Consider the following 20,660-nt stretch of genomic DNA (forward strand, 5'->3'; position numbering starts at 1 on the left):
GAGTTACTTAAAATGTCTTCCTGTTTGACTTATCAGCCAATCTTTGTGGCCCGAGGCTGCCCACAAAAGCACTACCGGATATGGAAGCGATGGGACGACTATCGAGGCCTGTGGCTGAAGCCTCCGGTGGAACGGGAGGTTGCTCTGGAGGTGGCATAAACGGGGCCTAAAGGAAGGTGTGTGTACATGATCAGACCAAAGCTTGGTTCGTAGTAACTGTGAGACTATGTCGTGCGACCGGGGCGGGTGGGATCCAGGTGGGGGGGGGGGGGAGTTGGGAGACAGGTGGGGGGGGGAGTTGGGGGACGGGGACGGGGGTGTAGATTTGTTACGTTTGATATTTTTTGACTAAAAATAAATGCATAGATTGCCAATTCTTTGAGGTTGTGTATTTGATTGGCAGTTAACTCCGGAGTACGGGGTGCTGCGCTATGTGGGCAATCTGTCAATACAAAAATGTTTAAAAAAAAGCTTGCTGTTTTTTAAGAAAAATGCTTTTAATCTGAAGTTAAAGAGAACCGAGGCAAGGTTAAAAAACAAAACGGGATGTGTACAAGACATTAGGTCGTTCTACACATCTAATAAAGAAAAGAACGGGAGGTCGCCATGTTTCAGCCAACTTGAGCCCAACAAGGTTGGTGGCTTTCCTCAGGACCAAAGTTATCAGATCCCCACAATACTTAATGAGACGATTTGTTCCCCTGCAACATATTTTGATGGTGCAATTCGCACATACCTTTAGGTTAAAATCTTCACAGCCCCTAGAAAATAAACAAAGAAGGGAGAAAACTATGTATATACTCTTCACTCAGAAGAAAAAAAATACATTATGCCTGGTAAAGGGCATACACAACTAGTGTGAATGTTCAAAAAGTGTACTCAATGGCTTTCCTAGTTAATTGTGTTCTGCAAGTCAGAGGGGCCAAGTACGATGCACCCGTATGGTGATGGACTTGGTGCACTCGGATTCCCATTGAACTCTATGGGAGCCTGTTACTGAACGCGTTCACAAGCTCCCATAGCAAAAAGGGGTGGGTGGGGAAAAGCATACACCCTGTGATGGACACCCCATGGTACTCGCCACACTGTGCATGCATGGGAATGGGGGACCCATTGGTCCCCCACGGGACAGATTCGGATGGTCCCTGGTGAAGAGGGGCACAATACAGCCCCCCAAAGTCAGATTGCCACAGTTGTTTTGTGTCGCTGAGACAGTCGATACGGTTGTCCGGATCGTGCAGCACGATTCAGCTGTGAACGAGTCGGACTGGCAGGATAGGGTTGGGAAACGATTCGGTCGACGCAGACTAGATCTTTGCATTATACTTGGTGGTTCCGAACAGGGATGATTCAGTCGGAAATAGGATTCGAATCGGATATGCTCGTTTCAGAACCCATCTGGAGGCCTTCCTAGCGAGATCGTACTCGGGCCCATAATATTACAAGCATTGGAAATGCAATAGGTCTCGCAGTAGTAAAGTTTGAGCTATAGGTGTTATTTATTTTTTTGTTTTTTATTTATGTGTTGTTTTTTCTAAATAGCTAAATTAATAGCTTTCTTCTTTACAAAGCCAATAGTTATAATTTTTGTAAATGTGACACCTCTAGCATTTGTAAAGCAACATGTTTTGTATTAACGGGACTTATATGTGACATATATGTATTGATATAAAAAAAATCAATGGCTTTAAAAAAAAAAAATAATACGTAAATAAAATGGATTTTATTTTATATTGCCAATAGCTTAAAGTTTATTAAATATATTTAGTGAAGATGCTGTGGTTGCGCTGGGTGAGGGTGGGTGAGGGTGGGTGAGGGTGGGTGAGGGTGGGTGAGTGAGGGTGAGTGAGGGGTTGAGGGTGGGTGAGGGTGGGTGAGGGTGAGTGAGGGTGAGTGAGGGTGAGTGAGGGTGAGTGAGGGTGAGTGAGGGTGAGTGAGGGTGAGTGAGGGTGAGTGAGGGTGAGTGAGGGTGAGTGAGGGTGAGTGAGGGTGAGTGAGGGTGAGGGTGAGTGAGGGTGAGTGAGGGTGAGTGAGGGTGAGTGAGGGTGAGTGAGGGTGAGTGAGGGTGAGTGAGGGTGAGTGAGGGTGAGTGAGGGTGAGTGAGGGTGAGTGAGGGTGAGTGAGGGTGAGTGAGGGTGAGTGAGGGTGAGTGAGGGTGAGTGAGGGTGAGTGAGGGTGAGTGAGGGTGAGTGAGGGTGAGGGTGAGTGAGGGTGAGTGAGGGTGAGGGGTTGAGGGTGAGTGAGGGTGAGGGGTTGAGGGTGAGTGAGGGTGAGTGAGGGTGAGTGAGGGTGAGTGAGGGTGAGTGAGGGTGAGGGGTTGAGGGTGAGTGAGGGTGAGGGTGGGTGAGGGTGGGTGAGGGTGAGTGAGGGTGAGGGGTTGAGGGTGAGTGAGGGTGAGGGGTTGAGGGTGAGTGAGGGTGAGGGGTTGAGGGTGAGTGAGGGTGAGGGGTTGAGGGTGGGTGAGGGTGAGGGGTTGAGGGTGGGTGGGGGGTTGAGGGTGAGTGAGGGTGAGTGAGGGTGAGTGAGGGTGGGGGGTTGAGGGTGAGTGAGGGTGAGTGAGGGTGAGTGAGGGTGGGGGGTTGAGGGTGAGTGAGGGTGAGTGAGGGTGAGTGAGGGTGGTGGGTGAGGGTGAGTGAGGGAGGGTGAGTGAGGGTGAGTGAGGGTGAGGGTGAGGGAGGGTGGGTGAGGGTGAGTGAGGGAGGGTGAGTGAGGGTGAGTGAGGGAGGGTGAGTGAGGGAGGGTGAGTGAGGGAGGGTGAGTGAGGGAGGGTGAGTGAGGGTGAGTGAGGGTGAGTGAGGGTGAGTGAGGGGAGGGTGAGTGAGGGTGAGTGAGGGAGGGTGAGTGAGGGTGAGTGAGGGTGAGTGAGGGTGAGTGAGGGTGAGTGAGGGTGAGTGAGGGAGGGTGAGGGAGGGTGAGTGAGGGAGGGTGAGTGAGGGAGGGTGAGTGAGGGAGGGTGGGTGAGGGAGGGTGGGTGAGTGAGGGTGAGTGAGGGTGAGTGAGGGTGAGTGAGGGAGGGTGAGTGAGGGTGAGTGAGGGTGAGTGAGGGTGAGTGAGGGAGGGTGAGTGAGGGTGAGTGAGGGTGAGTGAGGGTGAGTGAGGGTGAGTGAGGGTGAGTGAGGGTGAGTGAGGGTGAGTGAGGGTGAGTGAGGGTGAGTGAGGGTGAGTGAGGGTGAGTGAGGGTGAGTGAGGGTGAGTGAGGGTGAGTGAGGGTGAGTGAGGGTGGGTGAGGGTGGGTGAGGGGTGAGGGTGAGTGAGGGTGAGGGGTTGAGGGTGAGTGAGGGTGAGGGTGAGTGAGGGTGAGTGAGGGTGAGTGAGGGTGAGGGTGGGTGAGGGTGGGTGAGGGTGAGTGAGGGTGAGGGGTTGAGGGTGAGTGAGGGTGAGGGGTTGAGGGTGAGTGAGGGTGAGGGGTTGAGGGTGAGTGAGGGTGAGGGGTTGAGGGTGAGTGAGGGTGAGGGGTTGAGGGTGAGTGAGGGTGAGGGGTTGAGGGTGGGTGGGGGGTTGAGGGTGAGTGAGGGTGGGTGAGGGTGAGGGGTTGAGGGTGGGTGGGGGGTTGAGGGTGAGTGAGGGTGAGGGGTTGAGGGTGGGTGGGGGGTTGAGGGTGAGTGAGGGTGGGGGGTTGAGGGTGAGTGAGGGTGAGGGGTTGAGGGTGGGTGGGGGGTTGAGGGTGAGTGAGGGGGGTTGAGGGTGAGTGAGGGTGAGGGGTTGAGGGTGAGTGAGGGTGGGGGGTTGAGGGTGAGTGAGGGTGAGTGAGGGTGGGTGAGGGTGAGTGAGGGAGGGTGAGTGAGGGTGGGTGAGGGTGAGTGAGGGAGGGTGAGTGAGGGTGGGTGAGGGTGAGTGAGGGAGGGTGAGTGAGGGTGGGTGAGGGAGGGTGAGTGAGGGAGGGTGAGTGAGGGAGGGTGAGTGAGGGAGGGTGAGTGAGGGAGGGTGAGTGAGGGAGGGTGAGTGAGGGAGGGTGAGTGAGGGAGGGTGAGTGAGTGAGGGTGAGTGAGGGTGAGTGAGGGTGAGTGAGGGTGAGTGAGGGTGAGTGAGGGTGAGTGAGGGTGAGTGAGGGTGAGTGAGGGTGAGTGAGGGTGAGTGAGGGTGAGTGAGGGTGAGTGAGGGTGAGTGAGGGTGAGTGAGGGTGAGTGAGGGTGAGTGAGGGTGAGTGAGGGTGAGTGAGGGTGAGGGGTTGGGGGTTGAGTGAGGGTGAGGGGTTGAGGGTGAGTGAGGGTGAGTGAGGGTGAGTGAGGGTGAGGGGTTGAGTGAGGGTGAGGGGTTGAGGGTGAGTGAGGGTGAGGGGTTGAGGGTGAGTGAGGGTGAGGGGTTGAGGGTGAGTGAGGGTGAGGGTGAGTGAGGGTGAGGGTGGGTGAGGGTGAGTGAGGGTGAGGGTGGGTGAGGGTGAGTGAGGGTGAGGGGTTGAGGGTGAAAAAAATCCATATAAGTTCTAGGCCAGTCATATCCGATAGTTAACACCACAGCATAACCTGGCTCAGCCTCGAATAATGCTAGCTCTGCGCGATTTTCCATCTGGGACAGGAGATACGATACAGTCTAAGAAAGATTTAAACAGCTGTGGAACTACAGAGATGTAGGAAACATCAAAGGATAAAAAAAACAATCCTAAACTAATGATAAACCCGGATATGCACATGCTTCAGTGACCGCCAGCGAGGCATTTACTGCTGAATGAAGGCCATGCACAGAGTGTGGAAATCTGTGGTCAGTGTTTAAAATGCCGTAACCAGCAACGGCATGCATTTGTAAAGAGCTCACAACATTCCTTTGAAACTAAACATTGAGAGATTTCTCTCACTCTTTGAACGAATGCTATTTTGTCCAGCAAGACTTTCTGAATTCAGTTTGGGGCTTACTGTGGTGGGCCATCCAAAAGTCACAAGAGAGAATGTGCTTGAATGTGTGTGATGGGGGAGGGGGTTTGATGAAATCATGAAGAAAGTTTCTGGTTGCACACCACGGTCTATGCCCCAGCCACCCTGTTCACTTACCATAACACTGAAAAGTTTTCATATTTTTAGAAAAATATGTTTTTAATCTAAAAAAAAAATCTAAAATAAGTCTCTCCGCATACGCAGTCCGCAGTTATTGTTCATGCTTTTTTGGTATCATACTGAACGCGCCTGGTATCCATTAGTCCATAGGACAAGCAAGTGCAGCAATCCCTAATGCTCGCTTGTATGGGGGCAATGCCTATGCCAGTTCCATGTGCCAAGGACCGCTTTCATCAGACCACAGTGAAAGGAGGGGCATGCACTTATACGGACCCTTCGCAAGAAGATTACAGGCTATCCCTAACAAGACGGACGGACGGAAGAGAGGGGAGGGGGGAGGAGAAATGCGACACGGCGGGAGAGGGCTGAGCGGGTAAACATAGACGAGAGGGGAGGGGGGAGGAGACGCAGTTATTGTTCATGCTTTTTTGGTATCATACTGAACGCGCCTGGTATCCATTAGTCCATAGGACAAGCAAGTGCAGCAATCCCTAATGCTCGCTTGTATGGGGGCAATGCCTATGCCAGTTCCATGTGCCAAGGACCGCTTTCATCAGACCACAGTGAAAGGAGGGGCATGCACTTATACGGACCCTTCGCAAGAAGATTACAGGCTATCCCTAACAAGACGGACGGACGGAAGAGAGGGGAGGGGGGAGGAGAAATGCGACACGGCGGGAGGGGGCGGAGCGGGTAAACATAGACGAGAGGGGAGGGGGGAGGAGACGCAGTTATTGTTCATGCTTTTTTGGTATCATACTGAACGCGCCTGGTATCCATTAGTCCATAGGACAAGCAAGTGCAGCAATCCCTAATGCTCGCTTGTATGGGGGCAATGCCTATGCCAGTTCCATGTGCCAAGGACCGCTTTCATCAGACCACAGTGAAAGGAGGGGCATGCACTTATACGGACCCTTCGCAAGAAGATTACAGGCTATCCCTAACAAGACGGACGGACGGAAGAGAGGGGAGGGGGGAGGAGAAATGCGACACGGCGGGAGGGGGCGGAGCGGGTAAACATAGACGAGAGGGGAGGGGGGAGGAGAAATGCGACACGGCGGGAGGGGGCGGAGCGGGTAAACATAGACGGACGTGCACGCGCTTTTAAGGTCAATGCGCATGCGCATAAGCTCAATGCGCATGCGCATTGACCTTAAAAGTCACGGGCACTGCAAGGAATCGCCACGATTCCTTGCAGTGTAGATAAAGAGTGGATAAGTCGCAATACTCTCGCTTGCTCGATGCGCATGCGCATCGACAGGCGAGACCTAAAAAGGGTGTAGATAAAGGAAGGGCAGACAGTGGGCGTGCCTTATTTAAAAGTGCATCAATGTCTATACTATTTACAGTTAATAAACAACTGTCGTAAGTTACTCCGCTGAATTTCTAGCACAAAACTCCTACACGTTTCGAATAAATGTTCTTGATCAAGGCAGTGTTCTACATTAGTCCTTTTTTAATTTCCACATTTTATACTCTCACCCTTTAGCTTTCAGGGTGATGCATTATGGGCCATGAAGTTTATTTGTTATTGTTCATTTTCAGTATGTTTTAGCTGGGATTATTGTGGGGATGCTTATCTAAAGTGATACTCTTTAACACGTATGATCCTTTAGTAGGAGATTTATTACGTGTTTGATCATGGAAAACCGTGAAGATGTCCCATGAATGCCATTGTTAAGCAAAATAGTTTTTTGAGTATTCACTGAATTATATCGCATTAATTACTCGGGGTGAGTGCCCGTTACCCCACCTATTACCCACTTATATACTATTCACTATTAGAGGCCCTAGAGTAATTAATGCGATATTCAGTGAATACTCAAAAAACTATTTTGCTTAACTAATGTAGAACACTGCTGTGATCAAGAACGTTTGTTCGAAAAGCGTAGGAGTTTTGCGCTAGACCTGTGAAAATAAACGAAATATCTGCTGCCAAGAAGTGTGCTGCATGATTTCTTGTTTCTGCATCAAACTGAGACACGCTCCCGGTCTCAAACGCGGGCATCGACAGACTGAGTTCCCTCTGCGACGGGAACAGCTGAGAGGAAATATGGAGATATATATTTCCACAATCCTGAAGTGTGTGCAGCCAGCCAGCGACACAGGTACAGACCACAGCAAGGGATCGTAGGGATTTAAAGTGCTTTTATTCCATCGATGGGATGTATATGTACATACATTTGAAACCTACATTTCTCAAAAACTACTACTGAACTGATTTATAGCAAGTCATAAAAAGCATGATTTCTGGACTAAGGTCTACCTTTCTACTAAATTTGGAGCAATTCAGTTCAGCCTTTTTTTGCTGCATCGCTGCTCAGTTTTTCTATAGAAAACTGCTTGGGTAAAACACGTTTTGGGACCCTCCCCTTTACTAGGCCCCTGCTTGATGGAGCACTACAACATTTTCCATGAAGGAGCGGATGTTGTTAACCTGTGTTTCTTTTTTGGCGTCGGAGGCTGGGGGGGACGTTTTGTGAATATTCATCAAACGATGCCAAACTTATTAGCAAACCAAAAAATGCTTTCCTATGGAAACATGGACCTCCTAACCATAACTAACCAGGGGTGACTGCCAATGGGTAATATATATTTGTATTTATTTATTTGAGGGTCCAGCAGTCGTATATTGCAGTCTGGCCACTCTGCATGAAATATATATTTTTTATAACACTTTCACACTGGTACCTTTTTTTAAATGTATTGCTCCAAGTGGAGTCTGCCATTTTGGATTGGTAAATAAAAAATAAAATAGCGCTCTCGTCAATCAGGAGGCACATGCGTGAAGGGATGCATATGCGCACATATATCACAAATGTACTCTCAATGATATGAAGGTATCACACTTTTTCTCTAATGCTGTGCAATACTGGAAATAAGCATTTTGCTTTGTTTAGATGCTGTGTAGCATCATTTAAAAGCATTGGCAAAGCCAAGAGGTCACAGAGGTGCAAGCTACCACCATCGATGATAGCAATTATATTATAATAGCAATGCACTGTCAGTTACTTTCTATCAAGAAGGTGCACGTGCTCCTTCCATATTTCTACTAACAGTACTTGCCAAAAGTTGAATCAGTTTCACCAGAATTTCTGAACTGGACAGCAGCCACTGGTTTACCAAATAATTGAGTTTTATGTGAATGAGCAGTCCTAACCTTCTCCAGGAGCAAGTAATTATAATTTTTCTGTGTGAACGGAAATCCCCAAAGGCACACAAATATACTAGTTGGGGAATTAATGCCACCTTCCTTTCCTGCCAGGATGTTCAATTGAATTTTTATTCACCTCACCTCAGTGACATGCAAAAACCTTTGTCTTGCGCCAAAGGCTGAGTCACCAATGGGGTGATAAATAAATTGCAAAGTGAGATAGACTCTCTAAATAGACATTCATTTCTGGGATTTTGTTTCCTACTTGAGAAACTCCAAACTGGAGGCTACAATAACCCAGCAACTATATTTTGGTCCCAGGAGAATGATTGAAGATTTCAACTGAGTAGCTCAGTGTGCTTTTTTGAGACACTGTCCTTTATAAGGCAAGGCAGCTTATCTTCTGACAAACTTCAGAAAATCAAATGGCATGCACCTAATCCCTTACGCTGGCACCAGACTCTTAGATAAGTGTAGTAATAACACAAAGAAGTTAAGATCCTTTAAGACCCTGATACTATAGAGTACAATACTTAGTGGATACTGGTTAGGCAGGGGGTCCAATATCCAACCCCGCAATGCACCTGGGAGAGACAACACTAACATTCATTATCATGTAGGTTTGTATGGAAGGTCGCAAGATCAACTCAGTGCCTTTCAGATTACAACTGCAAAAAGAACAATTGATGGACAGAATGCAGATCAAAATTCATACATTAACCCCCATACAGAGATCTGGGTCTAAATCCATTGTTTTTTTGCTCACCATGCCATTCCAGTTTGGACAAAGCCATATGCAAATCAGTCTTGACCCTGCCCCCAATGGGAAGAGTCCAGCCCAAACTGCCAGGCCAGGTCCTCCCTGGACTGCCAACAAGCATCCACGGAGGGTTTCAGCCCTGATCAGCCAGGATAGCTCGACTCCAGTGGCATGGAGAGCACAGGACTCATGTCTGAGCATACACGTCCCACTCGGGTGACAAATGCAAAAAGAACAATTGATGGACAGAATGCATAACAATGCCATACATTCACCACAGTACAGAGTTGTGGACCTAAATCCATAGTTTTAGAAGAGGGATGAAACCCCAAAACCGGTCCTAGGATGCTTGTTTCCAGTCCAGGGAGGACCTGGCTTGGCAGTTCGGGCTGGACTGTTCCCATGAGGCACAGGGTCAAGACTGATTTGCATATGGCCAGGTCTAAACTGGGGTGGCATGGCGAGCAAAAGAATGATGGATGGATGGACATCTTATACAAGTCAGGCTTGGTAATGCTCCAATAAGAGTAGCCCAGCCCAAATTGATAGGCCATGTCTCCTCCAGATGGAAAGGCAAGCAAACTCAGACCAATTTCAGCCAAAGTAATTACCACTGGCTGAGATTAATACAAGCATTTCCACTATCATTTGTTTTGTATTTTTCATTGTGATACCCCAGGTGCAACAAGTATGCCCAGATGTGGGTCCGTGCTCAATTTCATCTTCTACCTACACATCGGGCCACTTGGTGCATCAAGATACACAACTCTACTTAAAAGGCACATCTACTTTAGTTATCCAATGCCTGTAAAACTGCTTGCACATAATCCAGACCTTGATGGACAGTGCCTTCAACTCAAGACAGAATTCCTTTCATTTGAAAAGAAAAATAAAGAAAGTACAAACCTGGCTCAATGAAAAGAACCTGGACTTCTTCTAACCTCGACTTTCACGGAATGCCAAATCACTTGGATTTGCCCTGGATACTTACACCTTGCCCTCAAGCGACGCACTGACCAAAAAGCACTCCTCCCCTCCCCCCAAAAATAAAAACAGACCTTGGTACCAGCTCTCTTGTATAAAGAAAGTTAAACCATTGCTTCCAGGAAGGTACTTCATAACTTCAAGCATTTGCACTCTCACCTAGATAGTGGTAATGACCTTCTCAGTGACCTCCCAGACTCTAAACTGATACCACTTAGGCCCTGGAAGAGACCTTTCGGATGCCCCTGAGGAAACATGTTCACTTCACTCCCATCATGAAGGAGATCCTCTATTGGCTACCCATGCCGGCCCGCACTATCTTCAAAACCAGCTGCATCACCTACAAATTTATCACAAACAGCAGCCATGCTCATCTTGCAGACAAGTTCACCAATGCTGGTGGATCCCAGCACACCCATAGCCAGGACACTGTACACTAAGTGTAAAAAAGAAAAAAAAGAAGACAGTAGGCGTTTCCCATCTATGTACACAGCATCTGGAACCCACTCCGTATCCAACTGGACCACCCCAACACTATCCAAATTAGGAAAGAGAAGTAGACTCGCCTCTTCAAACAAAACTACATCAAAATCATCCTCAACCCAGCTTCCACTCCTCTAACTCGTAGACTTTATATAGGTCTTTGACCATGTACAGTGCACATACATACATACTGTGCTTTTGGAATCAAACCAACAAAATCTAGAGGCCTAAATAAGCTGAAATTAGTCTGGGAGTGCTGGAGTACCGCTTCACAGAGGACCTGACTTGGCAGTTCAGGTTGGTCTTTACGGATTAGAGCACAACCAAGGCTGGTTTGCTCATGGCTGGGTCTAATCTGATGTGACATGGCCACACAAAAAAAGAAAAAGAAAACGATGGACTGGGATGCAGCACCAAGTTATTAATAGTAGCGTAGAGAGATTAATTCAAGCATTCCATCCATCACGTTTTAGGTTGAGCCTGGACAACGCATGCGCTGCTCTGCGAGGCATGCTGTATTCAGGTATTGACTTGAAGCTCTGCCCACTTCCCGGACATCTTTTCAATGGGCTGCTGTGACGGTTCTTCCTAAATTTTGGCTTTTGATTTGTTAAAAGGCTTATGAGTCCCTCCTTAGTACCCCCAGTCTTCTTTTGTAACCTCCCATCAATGCTGGATCTTTTAGCAACGGCAGCAGCTTTTTTTTTTCCAGGGAGCTATGAGCCCTTTCAATTTCACAATGGAACGCGGCTGCATGCCTTTCTTTTTCTCTGTATTTTTGAATTATTCTTGTGGAAGCCCAGCCTGGTTCGGCAGCAGTGTATAGCAATGTAAGTCCTCTCGTCACACCCCATCAGCTCCTGGGCTCTGCCCTCCGTACAGCAGCGCAGCCTGGCTTCAGCACAGGAGAGGGACTGCATGCGTGCACGGAGGGAGGTTGTGATTAAATGTGCAAATCTCCTCGGGCTTTGTTCTGGGCAGAGCAGCAGATGAATTAATTCAAGGTTCTGAACCTGGGAGCAGCCACATTACATTCCCGTCAGTGGCAGGGGTTACATTTCTCAGCGATTCGCAGTCAACATGTATATTTCAACTATCTCCTTTGTTTAAACAAGCATTTACAATGCAACAGTTTCGCCTTTGAAAAAGTTATCGCTATTGGCATTGTAAATGACAACATTTTTATTTATGTGTTGGTTTTCAAAACCGATAAATAAATGGCACGGTCATTTACAAAGCCAATAGCTTAATCTCTGGCAAATGCCACACACAGACCCACAGAGTCCCATACACATACATACCTGCAGAGCCACACACACATACACAGAGCCACAGACACACACATACACAGAGCCACAGACACACACAGCCCCCCTCTCCCCCCGTTGGGACGCACACTCCAGGACCAGCATGGACGGGAAGTCCTTGCAGTTTGCATAAAATGGAAAAACGGTGATGTTTCAATTTTGCTAAAAGCAGTGCAATTACCACTCTTTCACCCACACACTGTTACTCTGGCTGGAATTATGCCCGAAAAGCATATTATAAATCAGTTATCTTACAATCACTTTTCATTTGTAGGGATCGTTTTAAGCATGTTCTTATGTGAGGGTGTTGGTTATTGTGAACATCATACTTTGAAGACTTGAATTTGCATCACAAATATTGCAGAGACCCCAGTTTCATTTGTACAAATATAAGTCCTAGGGTCAGAGGTCTGCCACTGCAGCTGGCATTAACCACAGCTCCTCCAAATGCCAGTGTCTGTATTACTGTGGCAGCATTACTTACAGAAGCTGACATTTTACACAATTCCAGGTCGCCCGAGCTTTAGGAAAGGCCCCAAAGTGCTATTTCTATTTATGTTTTTATAGTACATAGCATTGGTTTGTTAAAAAATAGAGAGACAGCGTCGCCTTGTGGTTTACTGTTCTAAATAATTGTCGGTGTTTAGAAACAAGCAACGGTGCCAATCATTGGCAAACACTGGCACTAACTGACCAATGGCAGTGGCTCAAAACACGTCAGAGGATCCTAGAGCAACCTGTTGCATCCACCGCCACCAGTCGCTACTATCTCCAGTATAAAGGACTGCTGCTGCTGGAGCAACTCCCTGCTGCTGCCATCCCAGCCAAATGCTACAGGTGGAGCTACCCAGAGATCAACAGCAGTGTCATAGCAATCAGACGAAGATGTGAACCCGTTACACACGAATAAATCATGCACATATCATCAACCAATAAACAACAAAAGACACAAATGAATTTGCTATTGGCTTGGAAAGTGTTTTTTAGCCATATGAAGCAGTGTGGGTGCTGTGCAGCATGTGTGAAAATTTGGAGAAGGAAATGTCATGAAACAGCCAGCACTGGCTGCATCATATTGTTTTGTTTCTGGTGGGAAGGGAGGGGGCAAATAACAGAGCAGCACAAGCAACAATACTATAGGGAGCATGAGGGACAAGGGCTAGTAACAAGGCGAGTAATGTAATGAGGGGCATGGGAACGCAACAGGGTGTCTGTGGGGAAGATGGACAGGTAAGCCACAACAGGGGAGGGGTCGAAGTTACAAGGCAAGCAACAATAACGAACAGGGAGGCGGGGGGAGTAGGGAAAAGCAGCAACAATAGCAAAATGGAAAGGGAGAGGGACGGGAGCAAGCAATAACAAGCATTGGCAAAGCTAATAGGCTTTAAAAAATAAATATATATTTTGGCAGTGAGACGTGAAAGAATGACAGGAGGGATAAAATAATCAGAACAGAAGGACAGGTAGGGGAAATAGCATGGAGGGCAGGTGGGGGAGAAGCGGAGTTGAAAAATAAAAGCACACTGGAAACAGAGGAAAGCAGTGGGGAGAAAAGTACACGACAGACAACAGGTGGACACACATGCACTCTCATGGAGTGCTTCGCAAAAAGGAAAAAATAAAACCTGAAAAGCAGACACTGGTGCACGCTTAGAAGCAGCCAATCAGAAGGGTCCCGAGAAGGGACAATTACAGGCTGGCCTAGCTAATACATTGCGCCAGCGAAGGACAAAACAAAAAGGCAGTGTTTAGCAATGGGAAAAGTGCACTCCTAGGTCCGTTTTCAGCATGTCCACAAGAAGCCAGCACACGGTCTGGTGGGCTCCGACCTAAAAAACTGTCTTTATTTTATTTATCCAGCTATGTTGCATTCAGACTTGCTTTAGTCCTCCGTGTAGGCAAGAGGTGGGAAAGCAGCTTTTACTTAACCAGAGAGAGAAGGAAAAAGCTAGAGCTACTCTGCCTCTAAGAGATGCTATTTCCATTACAGATAACAGGACAATTGTTCAAGTGAGGCACTGGAGCACGGGTGCAGCTTAGCCTCGTAGCTCCCTTTCATTTTAGAAGTCTAGTGCACCAATATTTTTTATTGTCTTTACCAACAGAGCAATAACAATTGCTAAAAATTCTCCCCTTTTAGGCCTGTCAAGTAAGTTACAGAAGGTACACATGATGGAATTTACACACTAACAATTTACGTATACAGTCGGGATTATAAACAAGGTGAAGATAAAATCTCGCATGAATCGGTGGAGCAGACCGGAAAATATTGGTGAAAATTAAAGCAGGAACAAGAAGGTGGTAGCACAGTGAAAAAGAGAATGGGGTATGGGGAGGAAAGAGAGAAACAGGAATGGATGAAGGGAAGAGAGCAACAACAGAAGGGCTAAAGGAACAAGTGAGTGCGAGGTTAAATACATCACGAGCATGCAGCACGGCAAAGAATACATGGGTAGAGGGAAGGGGAGGCTAGAGCGGGACAAAGGAGAGCTGCAGGCGGAAGGGGTGCACAAACAGGGAGTCAGAGGCAACAAACAACGGCACAAACAAGGGGGTAGGAAAACGGCACAAACAGGGGGGCAGAGGCTTACCTCATGTCCTCGGTAGACGCTGCTTGGAAAGCAGAGCGCCGTGTAGGGGTTCGGGGGCGTGTGTTTCGTGCTCTCCCCTTCCCATTGGCTGGAAGGTAAAATTCCAGCCAATGGGAAGAGGAGAGGGCGGGACTTAAAAAAAGACATGGAAAAGCCCCCGAATCGCGTTGTGACGGGGAAAGAGTGATTGACAACCAATCTCTTCCAATTGCTAGCCTCCATTTATGGAGCTAGCCAATGGAAGAGAAGGCGGGACAAAGCCCCACACTGTAGGATCAAAAGATTTCGCCTGCGCGAGCACTGCTGCGCAGTGCTACGGCCAGGCGAAACCTAAAAAACAGGAATGCAAATAAGAGATGCGTGGGCTTGGGAACACGTGCATGATGCTTTGAGGTATTCCAGTCATGGATTTGTGTGGTTTAGTCAGTGCCCCATACGGCGCTTTCACTTTAATGTCAGCCACGCCCCTTTCTTTAGACAAGCCACGTCTAAATAAAGGTGTGCGGCCGTTATTAAAGTAAAACTGTGGCATGGGGCACTTTTACAAATAAAAACATTTGTCTGTCAACTTGACAAACAGATGCTTTTTTATTTTTATTTCGTGAAAGCGCCCCATGCCAAGGTTTCACTTTAATAGTAGTAGTGCCCCTTTCTTTAAAAAGGGGCGCGACCGCCATAAAAGTTAAGGCGCTTTTCCAAAAATTGCATTTGAAATGCAAAAGGTCTCGCATTTGTGAGAATTTAAGCTATTGTCAATTACAATGCCAATAGCGCAAACTCTCGTAAATGTGAGACCTATTGCACTACAAAGGTTTGTTGTATTTTTCTTTCAAAATACAACTGCAGGTCACATCTTACAACCAACCCATTAGATGGGATAAGGTATGTACATTGACCCCATGGATAAACCTAGTCACACATATGCAGCCGCCCAAAAACTTTAAAGAGCCTACCTGATAGACATAAGCTGTATAAAAAATGTGACACAAACCACAGGAAGCATCTCCATTTGTCATACATGTTTCAGTGCGACAAATAATTCCTCTCAGATTAAAAGCATTGGATATTTGCCTTCGACCACCAACTTGCACAGCTGAGCAAGTGCTGTTGGAGTTAAAATATTGAGCCAGCCAGAGTTGTGACCCAAGAGATGACCCTTCTCTTTAATTTCAGGAGGCCAAGCAGAAGGGTGCGTCAAGAAATGCCTGAGATACAGTAGCAAGTAATTCTTGCACTGAATGTCCACTTATGGCCAATTCCTGTCCATAATTCTTAGGAAACATGAGAAATATGGTTACTGGAAACTCTGTATGGAGGTTTCTAGATCCCTCTCTTTGCCTTTAAATTAAATTATAAGGACTGACCTAACCAAATGTACCAGCCACTACAGAGTGCCCAAGTGGCTCAAAAGTGAAGCCTCAGATATGTCAACATCGAGCAACAGCACACTACGGCAAGACTGGCCTGCTCTATGATGCATTGCACAATTCAGTTCAACTAGTAACACCAACCACCTCCTGAACCCCTTTTTATAATCCATGTTCTTCTATATAGGCATGTAGTTATGTGGCATTTGTAGGCATGTAGTTTTGTAGTATTTGTATAGTAGGAACCTGGACAAAGGCAGAGGAGGGCTGTACAGGGTCAAAGACAAGTATACAGCCAACAAGGAATTTGAGAGGTAGTAGGTTTGTGAACTGTTACTGCATCATGATGTAGTATTCTGCAAATAAACATCTATCCAATTCTTTCCTGAATTGGAGCAGATTTGGGGCTGTCCTGGTGGAAACAGATTTTGTTCCAGATCCTGGTTGCATAAATGAAAAATACCTATTTTTTCATTTTCACACTTTGTCTCCAGTCTGGTTGTGTTATAGCTTTGGGTGTGCTCATACCTACCAGACATGGTGAGCTTGTCAGCCTGACAGACAGGGATACAGGTTGTAATGGCTTTGTAAATGATGCAACTGGTTTTGAGATGGTGAAGGCTGGCATCGGGAGTCACTGAGGCTCCCTCAAGATCGAAATTATGTGGTCATATGTCTTCAGCCCCTGCATGATACATGCTGCAACCTGTATGATGTGCTTAAGGGGTGGTGTGCCAGTGTGATAGCCAGGAGGCCATGGAAGATTTCACCATCCTGATGTGACAGTATGTCTTAGAGAAGCAGTTCTGAAGTTGCTCTCTGAAAAGAACAGTTTCATTTTGTTCAGTAGAGACAATGGAATTAGGCCATCTGTTTTCTTGGTAATGTACTCGAGTTGGAGGTTGGAATCCAGGTGCAAGTAACTAGCCATTGGATGAAAGTTGGGGTTTGAGGACATCAAAATTCATGTCATTGAGTCAGGTTTACACTATTTCTGGGCAGATACCAGGAAGTCTGTCTTGGTGGGGTGATTCAGGTAGGTGCTAGATATCCAGGTCTTGATGAGGTGCAGGCAGTTTTGGAGGTGCTGGATGTCTAATGCAGAGGAAAATGTCAAGTAGAATTGTGTATCTTGGGCACATTAGTGGAGCCTAAAGTGGTTATCGCTGATTAGAGTCCTAGAGAGTACCATGTATGGAACTCTGGGGGAAAGTACAGGTAATGGGGCTCTTCTGGGACTTCAAAGAGCCCATGAAAATGAAGTGTTGTCAGTACCAAAAGTAGGAGAACCATTATAACATACTGCCAGTGAATCTCAGAATTAAGGGTATGGATGAAGGTGGGATAGTAGACTGTCAAAGGCAGCTGACAGGTTTATAAATATCAGTAGGCAGGAGACATCATTGGGTTAAAGTAGCTGTCTCCATGCCGCAGAGTGAGCTGAAGCAAGCTGAGCAGTCATGCAGGAGATGGACACTGAAGTGATATTGGAGTTAAATGTACTGTTTTTAATTATCTTTCAGATAAAAGTTTGATAAGTGATGTATAATTGGACAGGTCATCTGGCCCTAAAGTCGTTTTCTCTAGGAGTGAGCAGATGTGGCATGTCATGAGAGCTACTTGGAAGATGACCCGAGCAAGTGAGGCACTGACAACAGTGAGTAGGGGTGAGTGCTACTCCAGACACATCTAAAAGGACATGTTTAAAATATTTTCATACGAGGTGGCTTTGAGGGACTTGATCATCTTTGTGGCATTCACTAGAAATAGGGTTTTGATAGATCATCATTACAGGTGTCTGTAAGAGGAGAAGCGGCTAGGTGTCGCCAATGTGCAATGTGTGAATGTCTGTTTATTCTTCACTTAAGAAGAGTTTGATATCTTTACATAAGAAGAGTTTGATATCTTTACACTGGCCTGTATTGTATGTTACTACACATTTCTCATTACACGGTCACCAAAGCCCCCAGCCTCTAGCATGGACAGCCTGCACCCGCACATGTACAGAAGAAAGGCAGGATGCTTGTGTCAAACACCGCATTCTACTTTTTAAATCTTGCCTGAGACAGCACATGTGCTGCCGCTTGGAAGATTTTGTTTACTTACAGGAGGCTTATAGCTGTCCATTACCTACAATTGGTTGACTTTGTCATCGCTCATCTCCTTGGCCCGCATGGGCAGGCTTTACTTCCTCTGCATTAGTATGTCCCCTGGAGCTTGGCCCAAGTACTGCTTCCTTGCCCAGTCAACTACCACTGGTTGTGCTTTCAGAGTTTACTTTTTTCTTTTAGTTGCAGCACTCAATAAGAGAGCATGTGTTTACAGATCATACCTTTCCTGACCCTCCCAAGCCCTGCTCCCTGTATAATACCCCTTCACACAGTCTAGTTACAGAAAGTCAGTTCTTTTTGTCCACATAGAGGCTTATGAAGGGTATAGCACAGATATCTCTGCTGCATAAAAATCTCAGAAAGAACACAAACAAGAAATGTCTCTTCCTTTAGAGACAGAAACTGCCCTTTATAACTTAGTCTGGGAGGTGAATTCCGCTCGCAGTGTTCGGCACTCCGCGTAGTTCCCAAAAACTCCGGTTCGCGGAGCAGAGTTTTTTTCTGTGCTCCTGTTCGTCAACGTTAAGTTGGCGAGTGCAAGCGAGGAAAATCCACCTGTCGAGCACGGAAAATCAACGTCCTGGCAAGATTTCTCAACGCGGGCGGTCAGATCTCATTGCGAGTGGTAGCGTATGCTCGCGTTGAGAAACCATCTGTTCGCGTTGAGAAAGCTGGCGCTCGAGTAAAAATCTACTCAAACGGCAAAAAGGAAACGCCACCCGCTTGCGCTGTGCATGGTGATTGCACAGTGCGGACAGGCATCTTGCACTGAAAATCACAGCAACAGCATTTATTTAACACACTCCAGTGCTGGCGAAGCTCTTCGTAGCGCTGCAGTTAGTCTTTGCACTTTGCAGAGTTCCGAGTAGTGGAACTTCGCAAACTCTGCACAGGCTTATTTAACCCCTTCCACGCTGATGACGAGCTGGGCTCGTCATGGCGTAGCCTCCTCGCACGCTGATGACTAGCCCAGCTCGTCACGTAAAGTGCGATTTACAAAAACTCCGCGCAGGAGCGGAATTCCGCTAGCGCGCATGGAGTTATAACCCACAGAATAGTATGGGTGGAGGGTATACAAGAACAAACCGAGCACCAGAAAACAAGAGGGTGGGAAAGAAAAAGCTTAAATGAAGAAAAGTAACAACAAAAAGAATTTTGGACAGAGGTTTCCTCATCCAAACGAATCATTAATTTGCTTTTTCTGCAATAGGTTACTTCTCAGAAACCCCTATCCCCCCCCAGCAGCATGACCTTCAGATGCTGTTACTCAAAGCATCATTTGTGTAGATTTTTCAGGCTTTCAATTGCTGGCAATTAATAATTTTAGTTTAACAACTGCTAAAACAAGATCTTGCACCTACCTGAAATAAGAGCTGCAGGTGGCAAGGACCATTTTATGACATGGAAATTCAGTGCCCTCCACAATTAATACTATATCAGTTAACAACTGTTGTTCATAGAACAATTTCAACTGCTCCAGCAAGGACACAGCATACTCCGTATTGATCTGCCTTTCGTCCTGGCTGGACATGACTGTTTTCCATTAATATTCCAAGCTCCAAATCAGAAATGCCAGGACCGTATATTAACAGTTCAGCCTGCGTTTTCAGGAGCGGAAGAAAATTGCGCAGTAGCTTCCACCTGCAATGCGATTAGAGCTCCGAGTGACACATTTTGCGAGGATCTCACAGGCTGCTGAATCAGAGCGTTGCAGACTTCCGAGCAGGAGGTCCTAGGTCATTCTGCATTGATTAGTTGTCACAATTCACTCCCCAGAGGCTTTGATAAGGAGCCTGCAGATGCTATGTCACAGCACATTTAGCCCACCCAAAAAAAAGGTGAGGGCCGAGGTAGATTCACGAAAACGTCCGATAGGCAGCTTCTGTCAGAAGCTAAAAGGAAAGGGAAAAAAAAGGTTTTACTATTCATTCAAGACACTGCAGCAACAATAAATCAGACATTTCAAAATATCTGGGGCTAATTATTACAAAAAGGTGTATTAAAGAATGGACTACTTCCCAAGCTTTTAATAATCTCGTTGCCCCGTACTAAACATAACCATGCAAATACATACAAATACAGACATTTTAATCACCAGACCAATAACTGTTTAATAATTGAAGAAGTTCGCGCTTTCCAGTAACCATACTTTAAGTATGGAGCATCAATTGATAACTTCAGCTGGTATGACATCCTAACCATCCCAAACACGAAGCTCAACGGTATGTGCAAGTATGTAAATGGTCTGTTTTATGAGACCGTGCCAACAGACTAAATTGTGTATGCAAAAGGTTTACACTAATTTAAAACAGCATTGTTCAATTTTATTGTAATCTATATGTTGCATGGCGCTCTGAAACCCAAAAGGGAAGTCGCGGGTTATACAAAACATGCAAAAATAAAAAGAATCTTCGCTAACTGTTCCAGCATTAAGGCATGGAATAAAGTAGATTCTATGCACAGTCAACTCCTCCAGCAGGTTATGGAGATTCCTGCATAAAACAAAACAATAGGTCTGGCGTTGCTTGTCAGCGTATTGGCAATTTCTGTTTCGTCATGGATTCTACAAAGGTTTATTTTTCAGGAAGCTGCTTAGGGTCTCGACAAAAAAAAAAAAAAGAAGTCTCATAGTAGCAGACATTACCATACCTTGGAAATGACGGGAACTACTGATACTGAAATCAGCCTATGGCTAAAGTTGGCCAGACGGACTGCCCCTCTGATGCATGATCGAGTGGGCTGGAGAAAAATGTGAACAAGATAAACACAGACAAATGGATGAAGTATGCCTGAAAACTCCTATAATTAAAGGTCACATATAATTATAGTAAAACCAAATGGCCTTTGCTAACAAACCTAGGGTGAGAGGAAAGCTAGAAGGAAGTAAAGAAAGAAAAATGAAAGTAAAGAAAGAG

At 46.5% G+C, this 20,660-nt stretch overlaps 1 protein-coding gene across 1 annotated transcript in view; it reads right to left on the bottom strand.

Annotated features, from left to right (window-relative positions):
* The window catches only part of KBTBD2 (kelch repeat and BTB domain containing 2), a 155,956-nt gene that overhangs the window by 66,583 nt on the left and 68,713 nt on the right, over window positions 1-20,660 (bottom strand). The window contains exon 2 of the mRNA XM_086964798.1: window positions 19,107-19,637. Within this exon, the coding sequence (XP_086820924.1) occupies window positions 19,107-19,276 (170 nt within the window). The 5' untranslated portion in view covers window positions 19,277-19,637. The remainder of the gene's footprint in view (window positions 1-19,106; window positions 19,638-20,660) is intronic.

Source organism: Lissotriton vulgaris, chromosome 4_1 (genome assembly GCF_964263255.1).
Source record: "Lissotriton vulgaris chromosome 4_1, aLisVul1.2, whole genome shotgun sequence".
NCBI lineage: Eukaryota > Metazoa > Chordata > Amphibia > Caudata > Salamandridae > Lissotriton > Lissotriton vulgaris.